Raw genomic sequence first — 20,275 nt, 5'->3', positions numbered from 1 at the left:
TGGAATCTTCCCGCACCAGGACTCAAACCTGCGTCCCCTGCACCAGCAGGCAGACTCCCAACCACCGCGCCATCAGGGAAGTCCAAAATTATTAATTTTTAGACGATCAGTTTCTCAGCCTTTTCTTTATAGTTAGTGCTTCTTGCTTCGTATATCCTGTTTAAGGAATCTTTGTCTATCCCAAACTTATGAAGATATTCTCCTGTTTTCTTCTAGGAGATTAATTATTTTAGATTGCTTATATAGGTCTGTTTAAAATTCCTGATTTTGTGTGTGGTGAGGTAAGGCTCCCTCTTCCCCATACAGCTGTCAGGTTCTCTACGCTGGCCTTGAGCTGGATATTCAAGGTCATAAGTTTGTTGTTTTGTTGTTGTTGTTGTTGTTTTTGGTAAGCTTTCTAGTACATCTAATAAGTCATACTAAAAACTATGATTGTTATCATAATCAAGCACAGCCACCCCATTTGATCACCTGAAGTCTTGCCCTCCACAGACCTACTCCATCCAATATAATTTGAGTAATTGTGTTGCCCGTGCTTGGTATGGATTGCCAGTTCACAATATCTGCCAGGCATAACAAGTCATCTTTGCATTCCTTAAATGTATAAGCTACTCAGTCCCAGAATCCCACTTTGATACTGTTTCTAGGGACATGTCTGGTAAAAAAAAAAAAAAATACTGTATCAGTAATAATCCTGGCAAGAATCTAATACCACTCAAGTGTTTCACCTGAAGAGCCTTTATAAGGGAATTATTTGCAGAATGATGTACAGAGTTAAAGGAACCAATAATAATATTAAAATACCCAGAGACTAGCAATGGAAGAAAGCCATTACAATTCCTTTAGTTAAATGGGTAATGCAAATAAATAGATGATAGATAGATTGATAGACAGACAGACTTCTCTTTCCTTCCCTTGTTATTATCTCCTGCTAGTGCCTTTCACTGGCCAAACCCATTCAGAATCCAGCTGGAAACAGAGTGGAAGTATTGAAATACACAGGGGTGAGCCTTTCAGTGCACCAAACAGGGAAGAGGAAGTCTGAGAATGGATCCAGGGGAATGGGCAAATAGAGAATAAACACATATTATGAAACAGAAGTCAACATAGACTAAGCAAGATTACTTTGAAAATAGTAAAAATATTTAATACCTCAGAAAACTAAACTAAATTGGCAATATAAATTATTAAAAATTATAGATATAAACTATAGAAACATGTCCACATATAGAATGAATAAATAATTAGAAAGAATCTCTGATGACAAATATAGATGCTAAAGATTGAGAAATTGCAAGTGGTAGGGATTTTCAGTGATGAACAAAGGTGGTGGCTCTGTATTTCTCTTCCTGGCACATTGTAGCCCTCTGATATGAATGAATGGATGTATAAATACTGAAAATAGGAAGAATAAAGGAAACCAAAATTGATAAAACATTAATTTTTTTAACTAAAAGCAAAACCAATAATAAAAGCAAAAACACTTCTGAATTATTTGAAATAGAAAATGTAAAGCCAGGGACTTCCCTGGTGGCACAGTGGTTAAGAATCCGCCTCCCAATGCAGGGGACACAGGTTTGAGTCCTGGTCTGGGAAGATCCCACATGCCGCTGAGCAACTAAGTCCGTGTGCCACAACTACTGAGCCTGTGCTCTGGAGCCCGTGCACCACAACTACCGAAGTCCGCACGTTGTAGGGCCCATGAGCCACAACTACTGAGCCCATGCTCTGCAACAAGAGAAGCCACCACAGTGAGAAGCCCGCACATCACAAACGAAGAAGAGCCTACACTCGCTGCAACTAGAGAAAGCCCGTGCACAGCAATGAAGATCAAATGCAGCCAAGAAAAAAAAAAATTTTTAAAGCACGCCAAAAAATCAAGCCAGCCTTGGATTTTTCTGCTACAACAACGAATATCACATATTCTTTTAAAGAACTTTCAGAGAAAAATATTACCTAAGAACCAACTCAACTAGTTGTTCATATGCAAAACCAACAGAAGAATGTTGTAAACATATTTCATCAAATGTGAGCTTCATTGCGTGTAAGACGCACTTTGTTCTATTAACACAAAGAAAGGAAAAACTCTTCCAATTAAACTTTAACACTTTTAACAGTGATCGTGGATGATGCATGGATTGTGCTGACATTTCCCCAGCGTTCAATAATTTCATGTGTATCTCCATAGTAAAACATAATGTAATTTCATCTACTTGTAGGTTTCTTTTTTCTTAGGTCTTATAAAATACTTGGTGATTGTTCTACAAGAAAATGTGGCAGTGTGGTAATTCTTTAGCGACTTTTGCTTTGTTGATAAATCTATGCCCTGCTTTGTTCTTCTCTCTTGCTGAACCCATAATAATTTTGTTTCAGTACTAGATTATAATGTAATATTTTAAGGCATTTTAAGCAGCATTAAAGCTCCACATGTATTATACCAGTGATTCAGTAAAGTGATGACAGTATAAAGAGCGGAGACAAAGTATAATAATACATACATGTGTAGCCAATTGACCATTATGACGTGAGTGCCACCTAGTGGACAATGGTTATAAGACAGATCAATTATAAAATATCTCCATTTCCAAGATGTGGAAATGTGAAGAAAAAAAAGTGTATCTTACGTTAGATGAAATATGGCATATTGAACCTTAACAATTGTAATGGTTAATTTTATGTGTCAGCTTGACTGGGCCAAGGGGTGCCCAGATTAAACATTATTTCTGTGTGTGGCCGTGAGGGTGTATCTGGGTGAGATTAACATTTGAATCCATAGACTGTCCTCCTCAGTATGGGTGGGCATCATCCAATCTCTTAAGGGCCTAAGTAGAACAAAAAGGTGGAGGCAAGAGGAATTCACCCCTTTTGCTTCTTGCCCGCCAGCTTGAGCTCGGACATCATCAGTCTTCTCCTGCCCTCCCACCCCACAAACCCAGTTCTCAGGCCTTTGGGCTTCAGCTGGGAGTTACACCATCAGCTCCCCTGGTACTTGGGCCTTTGGTTCTCTACCTTACAGACAGCAGATCATAGAACTTCTCAGCCTCCATAATTGCATGAGCTAATTCATCGTTCTAAATTTCACAATAAATAAATATATATATTGGCTTGTCCAGGGTGATTGTGGTGAGATGTGGCTGGGTTCTATATATATTTTGAGGCTAACGTCAGTAGGATTTGCTGATGGATTAGACACAGGGTGTGAGAGGAAGAGAGGAATTAAGAATGGCTGTATCGTTTTTGGACTGAGCAGCAGGAATAACACAGTTGCCCTTCCTGGAAATGAGGAAGGCTGAGGATGGAGGAGGTTTATGTGAGGATTGGGAGTTCAGTTTGGGATGAGTTCCATGTGAGATGCTTGGCTGACATGCATATGGAGATGTCATTAGGCAGTTAGATAAGTCTGGAGTTCAGGGAAGAGAATGAGATGGGAGGTTTAAATTTGGGGATCATCCACATAAAAATGGATTTAAAATCCTGAAAGCAGAAATAGAGACACAGACATAGAGAACAAATATATGGATACCAAGGGGGGAAGGGGAGGTGGGATGAACTGGGAAATTGGGATTGACATATATATACTGCTACATATAAAATAGATAATTAATGAGAACCTCCTGTATAGCACAGGGAACTCTACTCGGTGCTCTGTGGCGACCTAAATGGGAAGGAAATCCAGAAAAGAGGGGATATATGTATACGTATAGCTGATTCACTTTGCTGTACAGCAGAAACTAACACAACGTTGTAAAGCAACTATACTCCAATAAAAATTAATTTTAAAAAATAAACTAAAATCCTGGAATTGGATGAGATCTCCAGAGATAATGGTAGAAAATATCTAAGAACTGAGTCCTGGGGCACTCCAGTGTTTAGGGGTCAGGACAGGAGAAACTAGGGAGGATTAGGGAGCTTGGTGGGGGGAGGGGTTGGCAATCAACCTTTCTCATCCTGAAACCACAGCGTTCACTCTGTCTCCATCCTCCATCCAGGAGAGGGGACACTTTCTTTGTCTGGATCAGTGTTTGGTTCAGTGAATGTTGCTGCGTCACCAGATGACTACCAGTTCGTCTCAATATGTTGCCCTAAGACACAAGAGAAATGCAAAACACCAAGTTTGGTTCAACATATTGATCCTAGTATAGCTAATGACCCAGTGGTCTCTACTGATAATTCCCCCTTGCCTCCCCAAGGGTTATTTCCTCACTGCCTTCTATCTACTCAGGAGTCTGATTTCAGTGTTAGGAAGAGAACCCACCGCCGGAGGAGCTGACCTTTTTTCCTCTATACTTCTAGACACCCCCTCACTCTGTCCTTCACCTACTTCAGCGAACAGGTTCTGTAATGAAACGGAGCTTGAAAAAGACTTTCCAGGGACTTACCAAAGACTAACATGAATTTTGCTAATTCTGGAGTCTCAGAGCCCTTCTCCCACCTCTTAGTTTAAATAGAGTTTTTATAAGGTATAGCTTTTAAAGTTCTCTAGTTGTATCGTATCAATATCAAGAGATGTCTGTTCCTTTCCTAACAGGGTTAGGAAGATATAGTAAAATTGGATCTATTTCTGATAAAATTTTCACATTATACTATGACCACATGGGATTCATACATAAACTGACTCCGGATCATTTTGAAGCTGCCGTTGGAAATTCTAAAGGTATTTTTGGACAGGTCAGTGATATAATGCATTGAAACAGTTTGTCTTGTTTTAAATGGAAATGGGAAAGTGTTTTCCTTACAAACTCTGATTAATGCTCTTTGCTCTATTTAACTGAAGGAAAAACCTCCATATATCAGGGAACATCTCCAAAATCTTTCAAGTCACATACAGAGCTATATAGATTTATATCCACCCAGAATATGTTCATATAAATGTCTTCACAGCAAACCACCAGATATTCTAAGCTAGATCCAACCCAGATCCATGGTGGGTTTGACTCTGCCTCTCAAGGTTGACCTTGAAGAAACATGAGTTCTGTTTTTTCCCAATATTTGACCTTTCTTCTTTCATATTAACCCTGCCCCCTTGTTTCTTCCTTTTCTAATGCTAACAGAGAAAGGTGTTATGTGTGTCACAGAAGATACTTCATGCAGATTTTTCTAATAATTTTAATGTATAATGTGCCACTTTTGAAGGTATATATGCCTAAGAACTCATCACGGGGCACATAATCATGAATTAATAATAATTAATAATGAATTTTCATCAATGTATCAGCAAAGAATCAAACATATTTTTTGACTGGGACTTAATAAAACCTGCCCTTTGGCTTAAAGGAAACAGAATAAAGGAGGACTCAAGGAGGACTCTGTTTTAACTGCGGTTCAGAACATGGTGTTTTAACTTCCCTGTCTGTTCAAGATATTTGTAGAGAGTAAAGTGGAACTTTCTAGTGACAGTAGGATGCCATCACGTGACTCCTTGTGTATTTATTTGCCCGTCTGTTGTGTGGCTCTGCATAGAAATAAATCAGATCACGTGAGCAGGAGGGTGGCACTACCCACAAAAGCAGTTACCTCAATTTTCACTAAGTTCACAATTTGTAGGAAATGTCTTAGTTCTCTTATGTGAAAGTCTAAATTATTAAATCAAAAGCAGTGGAGGTTTTTATACTCAGGGCGAGTGAGTTCAAGGAGCTTACGCTCAATATTACGACCTCCCCCTCCCAAAGCAAACTATACATGTATTGTCTCTGGATACAAACGATCCCTAGACCTTATGTGGCTCCGACTAGGTGCCAGGCACTGTCATGAACACTTAATCTTTATAACAATTATTTACCCTCATTTTACCCATAAGGAAAGTGAAGTGCAGGGAGGCTAAATAATTCACCCCGAATTACACACATCACTGGGTAGTCACTGGAATCAGACATCGAATCAGGCAGCAAGCTTTCAGTCATTTTGCGGCCTCTCCCTGGACTTGCACGTTCTTTTCATGGGATGTTCTTGCCACTCCCAGTCTAGAGTGTCATGCAGAACCCTTAAAGCATTGTCAGTAATTTTCAAGGCTCCTTAAGCCATCTGTTCAGTCCCACATGTATTCTCCTGGCATCTGTTTCCCACTCTCTCTTCTCCGTGGGTTCCCAACTTTTAGAGGCCAGAGGAAAAGGCATGACAGAAAATGGGTCTGGAAGGCATGACTTGATGGTAGCGTCCCAACCAGTCTGTACCATCTACCATCCCTCCTCCTGTCATAGCAACAAGGGCGACTCCAGCATCCCCCTGGGGGCTGGTCCCTACCTGTCTTCTCACCCCTGCAAGTTCCCAAATCTGGACAAGATCAGGATCAGAGAAGGGTGTGTTGGAAAGAAGACCTGCGGGTCAGAAATCTGGTCCAAAGGTGCCCGTGTTGACAGTGAGGGAAAGCCTTGTGAACCACCAGTGTCGGGGACTCAGTGGCAGCTGTGCAGAGTCACCAGCGTGAGATTGCGGGGGGTGGGGGGCAGCTCTCAAGTGACGAGAGGTTCTTCCCGGCCCCTTGCTTGCAGAAAACTCCAAATAGGAACTGAATTCTAGAATCTGCACCTCCAGACTCCTCCCACACACACAAGACAAGACATTCACATCTCCCACTGCAGCCTTCTACATGGGAATCTTAAACTGAACTTTACTTCTCAGAATTTCTTCTCCTCAACAGAAAAGTGTGTTTTCCCTTGCACACGCATGGATATTCAGACAGAATGTGTTGAAATATTCCTCCTATTGATAAGCAAAGCAGTATTGTTTTGATGTGAACTGGAAGCAAATCTTATTTTCATTTTGCCATAATGGAAATATAAACTCATTTAAATTCAATACTTTCTTTTTTCATGTTCCAGGCTCCTGACATGGGCTTTGAGACTGTCCTTGCTCCACAGTATATCACCTTAAATGAAATGATCTTTTATGCATACGTGCCCGAGAATGAACCGAAGGAAAGTATATACACCAAGAAATTCAATGATATTCACCTTGGAAAATTGATACGCTCCAGGTAGGTGCTGATTATCTTCACATTGTACTTAGATTGCACACCAGTATTGATATTCTAAAATTTGAGCCTATCTTTTGGAGTAATTTTCCTAGTCAAGGAGAGTAAGTCTTTTTTTGGACACCTCGCAAGGCCAAATACATTTACTTATAGACTCTAAGGTGCCTCGCACGATGCCCCAGTTTGAGAAACATGGGGCCAGTTTTGTCAGCACCATCTGGCCAAGCTAAAGAAATGTGTGTTTGTCGTCCTGAGTATCAAAAATGTCTGGGCTACAGTGGATACTGCTTATCCTCTGAGTTCACTCCCATGGCAGTTGTCATATGTCCTAAAGACAAGCACATCTAATGTAGAGGAGGCCATTCTGCATGAAATACCGCATGGCAAGGTATGCAGAGTTCTGAGGAACGCTTACTTCGAAGATGTTGGCAAGAGCCAGGGACCCTGAAAGCTGCCTTTAAGGCCTAAAATCTTTCTTTGAAAAACAATATAAATTCTATAACCCCTCACTCCCACATCTAACAACCAGAAAAGAAACAGTTTCAGATTACCAGAAACTCACCTATCTCCAAAGTGGTGAGCCCTGTTCCACCAGGTTGAAATCTGTCTATTATACATGCTTTGGGCTGTCAACTAGGATCTTGTCCCATAGCCGACAACTCCAGCTCTACGGGACAGCTCACTCAGAGGTAGAGATGGGGACAAGAATCAAACATAATATAGCAAATGCTGGCATTAGGGTTTTCTTCCACAAAGACTGTAGCATCTTCAGCCTCTGAGAAAAGTATCTGTGATCACCTAGAACTATTTGTTTTTGATGGCTTTTGGATGTGTGATATTCCAGATCAGTTAGTGCATGTTTACATAGGTATGTCCTTGTAGAAAACATAGAGAATCACTCTTTAAAATTAACATATGATTAACATCATCTCAACATTAATATCAATTTCTTATATCCTAATTATTTTTAAAAGCATATGATAATTCTCTAAAGGATCAGAATAGTTGAAAACCAGCATAGCACGTTCTGTGATCAAATTCAATAACTGTGCTCCACTTGCCCAGAAACTAGAGAATGAGCATCTCCAGGGAAGGAAATGGGAGCAAAGAGCCAGGATCAGGGAACTGGAAGCAAGTGGGACTTCAAGCAGGAAGGTCAAGGACGTGGAAGCCAGAAGTTATGAGGTCAGCTGTGGGCCAAAGGCAGATATCTAGATAGTCAGGAGGTGAAGCAGGGTGAACCCTTCATTCTTCTCTTCCACAAATAGTTATTTAACAAGGCACTCTGGAAGGTGCTGTGATGGAGAGTGAGGAAGATGTTCAAACCCATGTACTCCTGGAACTTGTATTCTAGCACAGGACATAGACGGTTGTGTAATTGCTGTTGATATAAGTCTGCAACAGAGGAGCATGGAGCATTGAGAGAGTGAGTTCCTGGGGGTTGAGCCCTTATTTGGAGGATCTTGGAAGGTTTCCCAGAGGCAGTGATGCTTATGATGAGATCAGGAAAATGAGGATGAAGGAAGGGGATTGGGTGGGGGGAAGGTTCCAGCCTGAGAGCACAGCGTGGAAAAGGCCCCCAGGCCAAAAGGAGCATGATGTGTGCTTGAGAAACCCAAGAAAAACCAGAGTGACTTCAGTGTTGTGAGCCAAGGAGAAAAGTCATTCGAGACCAGGTCAGGTGGGGCCTTCTGAGTCCCAGTAGGGAGTGTGGATGTTATTCTAAGGGAGGGGGAAGCATTGAAGGCTTCAAATTAGGTGAGTAACCAGATCAATTATGTGTAATTTGTTTACTGAATCAGCTGGATATCAACTTTTTTTTCCTCCTGTCTCTTCAGACCACCTCTGTGGACCTATTTCCTTTCTGCCTCTAGATGAAGTATCAGCAAGTCCCATAGCTTTTCCCTTAGAGAGTAAATAAATATTTCCTTAGCTTAAAAAATCTAAGTCAGTCAATTACCACATGACTCTCCGTTCCTGCCCAGTGTCTTAAGAAACTTCAAACCCTCATCCAATTTAAGTTTGTTTTCCGGCCGCTGTTTTAGCCAGACCCAGCCTGGGGAGCCTGGAATGTGGGGAGGTGGAGAATTTCCTCATTCTTATTATTTTTAGATTCATATCCCCCCTCCCTCATAGCTGATGGTTTCCAGCCCCTTCTGGAGTTTGGGTGAGAAAATGGAGGTGAGATAAAGGGACAAGAGCTCTGCTGATGGGGGTGACACTTCTACCTGGAGACAACTGCCCCCGTCACCTCTGGGCCTCTGGAAGTCTTCCACTCTTTTGGGGCCCCTGCAACCTTCCAGCTGTGCTTCTGTGTAGTTTTCCTTTGCTTTGCTGCCTCTTCCCCGCCCCAACACTCTGCCTCCTCAGAAATAAGCATTACCTTGAATTTTGTGTAAACATTTTAAGAATGTTTCTCTATAGCTTTAACATATATGTGTATCAAAATATATTGTTTAGGGCTTCCCTGGTGGCACAGTGGTTGAGAGTCCGCCTGCCGATGCAGGGGACACGGGTTCGTGCCCTGGTCTGGGAAGATCCCACATGCCGCGGAGCGGCTGGGCCCGTGAGCCATGGCCGCTGAGTCCGCGTGTCCGGAGCCTGTGCTCCGCAATGGGAGAGGCCACAATAGTGAGAGGCCCGCGTACCAGAAAAAAAAAAAAAAAATATATATATATATATATATATATGTACATATATATATATATAGTTTAGTTTTGCCAGGTGTGTTACTTAGCAATGTATACCTTTTCCTGTGACTTGCCTTTTTCATACAACCTTATGCTTTTTTAAAATTATCCCATATGCTTTAAAAATGATTTGGTATTGGGCTTCCCTGGTGGCACAGTGGTTGAGAGTCCACCTGCCGATGCAGGGGACACGGGTTCGTGCACTGGTCCGGGAACATCCCACATGCTGCGGAGCACCTAGGCCCGTGAACCATGGCTGCTGAGCCTGTGCATCCGGAGCCTGTGCTCCGCAACGGTAGAGGCCACAACAATGAGAGGCCCACGTACCGCAAAAAAAAAAAAAAAAAAAAAAAAAAGATTTTGTATTGATGTATGCATCTGTATTCACTCATATACCACAATCTATTTAGCTATTCTCCTATTTTGCCTTGTAGTTTTTAACTTTTGCTTTGTATTTTTAAGTTTTTAATCTGTCTAGAATTGATGTTGAGTGTAGTATGAAGTGGGAATCTGATTTCTTTCTTTTTTTATATATATAGATAACCAATTGTGCAAACAAGACCCATCTTTCCCCCTGATCTGCAGTGTCACCCCTGTGATATATCCTAGTTCCACATGTACATCGATCTGTCTCTGTCTCTCTTCTCCTTCATTGCTGTATTTGCCCTTCCCTAGATCACAATGGCAAAATTTCTCTAACCAGGTAACTCCTATGAATAGCACCCCCTCTTGGATTTTCTTGGCCTTTGTTCTCGCATTTAAATGTTAGATTCAGCTTGTCAAGTTCCATTAAGAAAAAAACGCACAGCAACCTGTTAATAAAAATTACCTCTTGCAGCCAAAGTCTGCCTTGTACCTGCAGTTAGATCTTAGGTGGAGATTTCTGATTCCTCTTGCAGCAGGATAACTCTATTTGTCCTCCTAGAATTTTAGGCCCAAGACAGCTCCCTGACTCTCCATAAGGATAGTTATCATTTTCGCTTCCCTTATCCATAATGTGTCTTTGCCTGTGCCCCAGTGATGGGTGGCTTTGCTTCCTCTCTCTCAGTAGCTTCAAGCTTCTGCTGTGTAGGGGATAAGAGGGAGGAGGGAGCCAGGGCTTCAGTGCCAGCACCCCCCAAGCACTTCCCCCCAGCATGGATCACCTCTTTTGAGACCTGTGTGCAACTGTTGAATGCCCAACCTCCTGTAGCTTAAGGTTTTTGCTTTTTATGAAAGAAGGTTCAGGGAAGCGAGTGATGCTTGCTCCCATCCTCTCCACCCACTCCCCACAGTGACCTCTCCCGCACTCCCTTGATGCCTGCACCACCAGCAGGGACTGTCTGGTCTATTCCCTGCCCCAGTCTTTCTCCTGAGCGTCCAGGGAAACCCATGGGAAGGAGCTTGCAAGTGAGTGCAGACTCCGTTTTGAAAGGTGCCCCAGCATTTCCAGACTCACATAGCAGCACATACTTGGCCTTTGACAGTTTTTTACAATTTTAGCTATTTCTTACTTGCTTCTTTTGTGCCAGCACTGTTTTTCCCTCTCATGCTCTTCCATAAGTGAGACTGTTCCTGTGTTCAGATTCTCCTCGGAATGGCTTGTTCCCTTGGATTTCAGGTTAGTTGGTTATCTTGTGACTTTAGTATCTGATGGCTTAAGGAAAATGATGACTTAGTGATTTATCTGTTTTGTTTCTTGTTGGGTTGCTTCTTTCTGCATTGAAAGCAAAAGCAGATGTCTTGTAATTGACTTTTGTGTAACAATCTTTTTTTTTTTAATTATTTTGTTCATTTATTTTGGGCTGCACTGGGTCTTCGTTGCTGTGCACGGGCTTTCTCTGATTGCGGTGAGCAGGGGTACTCTTCACTGTGGTGCGCGGGCTTCTCATTGTGGTGGCTTCTCTTGTTGCACAGCATGGGCTTTAGGCATGCGGGCTTCAGTAGTTGCAGCATGCGAGCTCAGTAGTTGTGGCTCACGGGCTCTAGAGCACAGGCTCAGTAGTTGTGGCGCACGGGCTTAGTTGCTCCGCAGCATGTGGTATCTTCCCGGACCAGGGCTCAAACCCATGTCCCCTGCACTGGCAGGTGGATTCTCAACCACTGTGTCTCCAGGGAAGCCCTTGTGCAGTAATCTTAAATGTTTCAAATTTGCTACATTCTTTTGATGATTCCAGTACTTTTTCTATATATTCTTTTGGATTTTCTGAGTAGAGGTAAACATTTTTCTAAGCAGATAATCACATCACCTGCAAATAATTTGTTTCTTTAACATTTCTTAGCATATTATACTTTTTTTTTTCTGTCACAGTATCTAGGAGCTCATTAAATAGAAATGAAGATAGTGGGTGTCAGTCCGTTCAGGCTGCTGTAATCAAATATCAAAGACTGGGTGGCTTATAAACAACAGAAATGTATTTCTCATAGTTCTGAAGACTGGAAGTCTAAGATTAGGGTGCCAGCATGGTTGGGTTCTGTGCAGGCTCTCTTCTGGTTGTAGACTGCCAACTTCTTGCCCTGTCCTTGCATAGTTGAAGGGGGCAGGGGATTGCTCTGGAGCCCCCTTTTTTTTGGTTTTGTTTTGTTTTTGTTGTTTTTTTGTTTTTTTCAGTACGCGGGCCTCTCACTGTTGTGGCCTCTCCCGTTGCGGAGCACAGGCTCCGGACGCGCAGGCTCAGCGGCCACGGCTCACGGGCCCAGCCGCTCCACGGCATGTGGGATCTTCCCGGACCGGGGCACGAACCCGTGTCCCCTGCATCTGCAGGCGGACTCCCAACCACTGCGCCACCAGGGAAGCCCTGGAGCCCCTTTTGTAAGGGTAGTAAACTGATTCACAAAGCCTTCACCCTCATGACCTAAATCACCTCCCAAAAGCCTCACCTCTGAATACCATCACTTTGGGCTTTAGGTTTTCAACATAGGAATTTTAGAGGGATACAGACATTCAGACCATAACAGTGGGCTTCCTTGTTTCTGACTTTTAAAAGAATGTTTTAAACATTTCGCCATCACGGATTATCCTTTCCATAAATTTTTAAAACTCTTTTTCATTTATAGACAGTTACCTTTTTTTTCAGTTTAACAGGTGCTTTATTTTTGTTTTTAGATGTTTCTTCTATATCTATTGAGCTTATCTATAGATATTTTTCCTTTAACTTTTTACTTAATGTTGTAAATTATATTATGGATTTAATGCTGAACCAGACTTGAAGTCATGGAATAAACCTATCTTGGTCATTGTGTATTATCTATGTTTATACATTTCATACATTGTTGAGTGCAATGTTAGTATTTATTTGTTAGATTAATCTTGTTAATTGTGATTTTTCAATCTTCTGTATCCTTACTGATTTTTTTTCTGTGTGACCTATCAATTATTGAGTTATGTTAAAATTTTCTGATGTGATATTGAATTTGTCAGTTTCTTTTATAGTTCTGTCAATTTTGCCTTATATATTTTGAGTCTGTTATTATATACATATAAGTTTAGAATTGTTACATCTTCTTGATGAGTTGAACATTTTATTGGTATTTAATTATTATTTTTATATTTATAATGCTTTTTTGCATTATAGTACTTTGGTTGTAGTAAAATATACATAACATAAAATTTACCATTTTAACCATTTTTAAGAGTGCAGTTCTGTGACATTAAGTATATTCACATGGTTGTACAACCATTGCCACTATCCATCTCCAGAATTATCTTATCTTCCCCAACTGAAACTCTGTGCCCACTAAACAGTTCATTCCCCATTCCCCTCTCCCCACAGCCTCTGGCAACCTCTGTTCTACTTTCTGTCTCTGTGAATTTGACTATGAACAATTGTGGATACACCTAGGTCAGTTACATAGGTGGAATCATACAGTACATACCTTTTGAGACTGGCTTATTTCAATTAGCATACTGTCCTTAAAGTTCATCCATGTTATAGCATGTGACAGAATTTCCTTCATTTTTAAGACGATAATATTCTGTTGTATGCATATGCCACATTTTGCTTATCCATTCCTCTATTGATGGGCATGAGTTGCTTCTACTTTTTGGCTATTCTGAATAATGTCGTTATGAACATGGGTGTACAGCTATCTCTCCGAGACCATACTTTCAGTTATTTTGGGTATACCAAGGAGTGGAATTGCTATATCATATGGTAATTCTATGGTTAATATTTTGAGGAAATTCCGTACCATTTTCCACAGCAGATGCACCATTTTGTATTCCCACCAATGTACAAGGGTTCTAATTTCTCCACATCTTTGCCAACATTTGTTATTCTCTATTTTTAAATTTTATAATAGCCATTCTAATGATATCTTGTGGTTTTGATTTCCATTTCTCTAATTATTAGTGATGTCGAGCATCTTTTAATGTGCTTATTGGCCATCTGTATATCTTCTTTGTAGAAATGTCTAATTAAGTCCTTTGCTCACTTTTTAATCAGATTATCTTTTTGTTGTTACCATGGTTTTTGTTTTATTTTTGTTGTTTTTAATCTGTTATTCATATAGTTGCACTAGCCTTCTTTGGGTAATATTTGTCTAGTATATGATTTTGATCCTTTTACTGCCACCTTCCTTATGTATCTCTCATAAAAAAACATATATAGGTTTTGTGGGCTTTTTTTTAGCCAATCTCTGTCTTTTTTTTTTTTTTTTTCCTGTGGTACGCGGGCCTCTCACTGCTGTGGCCTCTCCCGTTGCGGAGCACGGACTCCGGACACGCAGGCTCAGCGGCCATGGCTCACGGGCCCAGCCGCTCCGCGGCATGTGGGATCCTCCCGGACCGGGACACGAACCCGCGTCCCCTGCATCAGCAGGCGGACTCTCAACCACTGCACCACCAGGGAAGCCCAATCTCCGTCTTTTAATTGGAGAGTTATGGAAAAACCTGAATGAACTTTTTGGTCAGCCCAATGTATTTGAATTTATTTGTGCCATCTTCTTTTGTGCTATTTGTCCTACTTTTTTTATGTTTCCTTTTTTGTTCTCTTTGTTTACCTCACTTTAAGGTTCATTTTTTCCCCTCTTCCATTTTATTTTCTTTTACTGGATTGGGACTTTCATACTCCTTTCTTTTTTTTAGTGTTATCTAAGATTTTCACGTGTGTTAACTTAAAGTCTAAAATGTATTGACATTTTTCTCCCTTTCCCACCACATATGTAACTTTAAACTCTAGGTGTCTGATTTGTCTCCACTCCTTATATTTCTCAGGATAAGTCCAACTCTGGTCCCTATGCCCCTCAAACCTCAGAAGGCATATTTCAAGTTATAAAGTGGTCCCCTGGAAGCCCTTCTTGACATATCATGAGGAGCCCTTTCTTCTTCTCCATGTAGGGTAGAATGGAGATGAGAGATGAAATGCACCACACACCATTACTCCTGCCTTCTTTTAACTCATAAACTCCCATTTATCTCAAATGGCCTAGCTTTTGTTTAGAATACCACTCTGCTGAGATGGGGAGAAGGAAGTAGAGGGTAACAACTGTGGATGCACTGAGATCAGTTAGAAGGATTTTGCAATAGTATAGGCTAAAATTTTTTGTGTTTCAGTCTAAGATGTTGATAGTAGAAATGGAGAGGAATGGATTGATTTGAGAGATATTTGGAAGGTAGACTCAACAGGGCAATGGATCCAGAGTAATTTCCATTCCTTTACTCTATTGCCTGGCTCTTTGCTTTATAAAACACATCTATGCTTGTCTTCTGCGTGCCACATCCAGCCACATCTTGTCTTATTATTGTGAGGGAATCTGAGGTTCTCATATTGTGCTTAAGAAGACAGGTACTTGTGGTAGACAGACTGTTGGGTGAGGAATCATGCAGTGTGGAAATGACAGTCTCTTGGAATTCAAAACAGGATTTGAGGAATAAGAGGAACTAAGGTTAGATGATAGAAACAGACAAACAACAAGAACCTACTGTATAGCACAGGAAACTATATTCAATATCTTGTAATAACCTATGATGGAAAAGAATCTGAAAATATATATATATATATATAACTGAATTACTTTGCTGTACCCCTGAAATTAACACAACATTGTAAATTAACTATGCTTCAATTTCTAAAAATGGTTTAAAGAAAGATTCGATGGTGGAACACAAGGGATTCAGAACATTAGCAAGGATTTTGGATTTGGGGGGCACTACCTACGAGATGTTGGATACTGAATCAAAATCCTTTCCACAGTGAGAATTGATTATATACCCACAGATTAAAAAAACTGTATCTGCTTGATAATGGGAAGTATAGTCGTTCCACAAATGGTGAAGTATTGAGAAGGAACTTCTCTCATTTCATAACAAGGGCAATTGTTTTTAAGAATCTCCACAAAATCCTAAAAGTGATAACTTAATGTCAATAATTCTACTAAATTGCTCAGAAAGAAAACATCATCAACATTTACACAAAGTTTTTGGTAAAGCTATTTGTTAATTCCATGAATATTATTGAGTGACTATTTCACATCAAGTCTTATGCTAAGACCAGGAATATAGTGGTGAATAAGATAGACAAGGTCCTTGTCCACATGGAGGTGACATTCTAATGAAGAGAGACAGATGATAAACATGTAAGCAAAAAACAAAATAGTTTTAGATCTAATGCATGCTATGAAGAAAGTAAACATGGTGACAGAGGGAGTGAGAAGGATAAGCAAACAGCTGAGAACAAAGAGCAAAGAGCTTTCCAGGCAAAAGAAATTGCAAGTGTAAATGCAGTCAGGCAAGAAAATACGTGGGTGTTTTTAATAAACAGGAAGGAAGCTGGTGTGGATGGTGCAGAGTAAGATGGTGTGGTGGAAGGTGAGCGAGGGGGTAGGTAAGTGCCAGACCATATGAGGCATCGTGGGCTGCATGAGGAGTTTACGTGTTATTCTTGGTGCCAGGGGAAGCCATTGGAGAGTTTTACATAGGAGAGTGAAATTATTTTTATTTTCAAAAAGATCACTCTGCTGTGAAAAGTATAGGACAGAATGAGAAGTCAAAGTTTCCAGGCCCCTTGGAAAGCTATTGAGGTAATACAGGTGAGAAATGAAGGCAGTTGAAGCAGGTGCACTTGAGAAAAGACAGGATTTGATGACAGATTGCCTGGTGTGGGTATTAGCAAGAGAGCAATCAAGAACTACTTAGGTTTTTGGTTTGCAGCTAGGTAGATCATGCTGTCATTTTATGAGACGAGGAATGCAGAGTTAGTCAGGGTGAGTGAGAGTTCCATATTAGAAATATTAATTTTGAAATGCCTGTTAGGTACCCAAGTGAAGATGTGAAGTTGGCAGTTGCACGGATGTACTAATGCATAGCACACAAGGTCAGAGAGGAGCTCTTCATTTGACAGTTGTTCCTGCATAAATGGATGTCTGTAGGGAGGAAAAGGCCTTGGGCACTCCAGGAAGAGAGATTAGGCAGAAGAGGAGGCCCCAGCCAAGAAAACCAAGATGGAGCAGCCAGTGAGATAGGAGAAAAACCAGGGAAATGTGGGATCCTATAAGCCAAGGGAGGTGGGTGTTTTGGAAAGTATGGAGTGGACCACAGTGACCCATGCAGCTGAGAGACTGAGTAAAATAAGAACAAAGAAGTGAAGCGACCTTTGGATGTGGCAACATTCCAGGCTGTAGTAACCTTGATTAAAGCAGCTTCATGGGCATGGGGTGAGGGCAGTGGGCTGGGGAAACAGCATGGGTACTGGAATGGGAGCTTAGCATTACAGGCAGTTAAGTTTGATGGTGATTGTCTTTTTGCAGCGTTTTCCCCCCTCAACAGATATTACTCTCCACCTCAGGAACTCCCTGACTCCTAATTTTAAGCCCATCCTTCATTGCCCAAACCCCATTCCCTCCTTTAAAAGCTGACTTCTTACCTCTCCTGGAAGACTGGAGCTTGATTACCCGCAAAAGCCATCCTAGACACTTGAGTACAAGAGGCTCATTTACCTCGCCAGTGGTGGAAGAAGTGGTAAGACAGGTTCAGTAATAGCCTGGCTATTGGTCAATGACTTCAGATACAAAGAGGTTAATTTTTTTAAATTACGGTAATAAACTTTACTTTTTAAGAGCAGTTTTAGGATCACAGCAAAACTGATCAGAAAGTAGAGTTCCCATATACCCCCTCTCCACACATACCTCCCTCACTATTGATGTCCTACACCATAGTGTAGGACACTATACCATAATATAATGTAGGTACATTTGTTACAATCCATGAACCTGTACTGACACATCATCAGTCACCTGAAGCCCATAGTTTACATTAGGGTTCACTCTTGGTGTTGTACATTCTATGGCTTTTGACAATTATGTAATGACACGTATCCACCTTATACTATTAATATCATAAGGAATACTTTCACTGCCCTAAAAGTCCTCTCTGCTCTGCCTATTCATCCATCTATCCCCACTAACCCCTGACATCTATACTGTCTCCATAGTTTTGCCTTTTTCAGAATGTCATATAGTTGGAATCACACAGTGTGTAGTTTTCGATTGGCTTCTTTCACTTAGTAATATGCATTTCAGCTTCCTTCATATCTTTTCATGACTTGATAACTCATTTCTGTTTACCACTGAATGACATTCCATTGTCTGGATGTACCACAGTTTTTTTATCCATTCACCTACTGAAGGACATCTTGGTTGCTTCCAAGTTTGGGCAATTTTGAATAATGGTGCCATAAACATCCTTGTTCAGGTTTTGTGTTTAACTCATTTGAATAGATACAAAGGAATTTGATTGCTGGATCTTATGGTAAGTGGCTTTCAAAGTGGCTGTACCATTTTGCATTCCCACCAGCAATAAATGAGAGTTCCTCTTCTCTACATCCTCACCAATATTTGGTGTTGTCAATATTTTGGACTTTTGCCATTCTAATGAGCGTATAGTGGTATCTCGTTGTTGTTTTAATTTGCATTTCCCGATGATATATGATGCGTATAAGCGTCTTTTCATATGTTTATTTGCCATCGGCGTGTTTTCTTCAGTGAGGTGTCTATTTAGACCTTTTGCCCACTTTTTAACTGGGCTGTTTCTTTTCTTACTGTTGAGTTTTAAGAGTTGTTTGTATTGTAGGGGATTGGCATATGGCAATCCAAAATATACCACTTTGGCATAAAGATTATTTTTAGCCTAAGGCAATTAAGAAGAAGCAGACATATGAAAAAATCCCTTGCCCTCCACCTCTCTACCAAGAAAGGCAGGATGATTCCTAATCACCAGAGACAACTGGAGACTCTTACCAGTTCAGAGACACTGAGGGGAACCTGCATAAGAAGCGTTCCTAAAAACAACCCTTATCTTCCAATAGTTTCTCCCATATATTTACTTTTTCACTGTTTGCCACCCCTAAAAGCCTTAGCCCCTTTTTCTTTGTCTTGTCACTTCTCCACAAATTTATTGTTCTTTATTAAGATGCTAGACAAGCTCCAGGTTCCAACCACCCCTTTGAGTTACTCATCACTGAGGTGTCTCCCCTGTGTAAGCATGACACACATTAATCAAGTGTTCATTTTTTATTGTTAATCTGGCTTTCATCAGTTTAATTTCTAGGGTCCCAGGCACAGAACCTAGGAGGGTAGAGGAAAAAGAGGTTTTATTCCTCCCCTACAGTTTATTTTGGATAACAGTCCTTTGTCAGATATGTTTTTCACAACTATTTTCTCCCAGTCTATGGCTTGTCTTCTAATTCTCTTGACAGTGTCTTTCACAGAGCAGAAGTTTTTAATTTAATAAAGTATGGCTTGTCAATTTTTTTCTTTCATGGATTGTGTCCTCAGCGTTGTATCTAAAAAGTCATCGCCATACCCAAGTTCATCTAGGTTTTCTCCTATGTTCTCTTCTAGGAGTTTTAGAGTTTTGTATTTTATGTTTAAGTCTGTAATTTATTTTGAGTTAAATTGTTTGTGAAGGGTGTAAGGTCTCTGTGTAGATTTATTTTTTGCACATGGATATCTTAGCTTAACGTTTTAAAAATGGATGTTTTTTCTTGATTATAAAGCACATGCTTACTGTAGAAATTTCCTAAAAGGCAAATATAAAGAAGACAATTGAAATCATGACTGTTAACACCTTGATGAATTACTGATTAGTCCTTTTCAACATGCATTTCAACATTCTTCACTATGCTTCTTTCATTTTGACATTATAATGTGACCACTTTCCTTAGGTAATTAAAAACTCTTTGTAAGTAGCATTTTAATAGATGTATTTTGCCTAGGTAGATCAGGTATTATCATTTACTTAATTTTCCTATTGTTGGCATTTTTATTTCTAGCTTTTATCATAATGCTGTGATGAACATCTTTGTATGGAAAGCTTTTCTCCCCCTCCCCCTCTGTGTTTCAAGTTCTTTCCTTAGGATAGAGACCTATCGGGAGATTTATGGAATCAGAGTGTGAAAAAAATAGTATTAGGGCTCTTAATGCGTAATGTCAAGTTGCTTTCTAGGCATCTTGTACCAGTTTACAATCCCATTAGTGCCTATCTCCACTAAATTCTTACCACTATTAAACTCTGCCTTTAAAAAACCTTTCCTAATTTGATAAGTGAAAAATCATATCCCATTGTTGTAATTGACATTTCATTGATTACTAATGAGGTTGAACAAACGTTACTCAAATATTCATTTGTTAGCCATTTGTG

At 40.5% G+C, this 20,275-nt stretch overlaps 1 protein-coding gene across 1 annotated transcript in view; it reads left to right on the top strand.

Annotated features, from left to right (window-relative positions):
• Window positions 1-20,275, top strand: part of CATSPERB (cation channel sperm associated auxiliary subunit beta) — a 128,694-nt gene that overhangs the window by 76,140 nt on the left and 32,279 nt on the right. Inside the window, exons 15-16 of the mRNA XM_032621755.1 lie at window positions 4,529-4,668; window positions 6,819-6,973. Coding sequence (XP_032477646.1) covers window positions 4,529-4,668; window positions 6,819-6,973 — 295 coding nt within the window. The remainder of the gene's footprint in view (window positions 1-4,528; window positions 4,669-6,818; window positions 6,974-20,275) is intronic.

This window comes from Phocoena sinus, chromosome 2 (genome assembly GCF_008692025.1).
Source record: "Phocoena sinus isolate mPhoSin1 chromosome 2, mPhoSin1.pri, whole genome shotgun sequence".
Classification (NCBI taxonomy): Eukaryota; Metazoa; Chordata; class Mammalia; order Artiodactyla; family Phocoenidae; genus Phocoena; species Phocoena sinus.
Note: the sequence above shows the minus strand (reverse complement) of the source record. Positions and strands in the feature narration are given on the sequence as shown.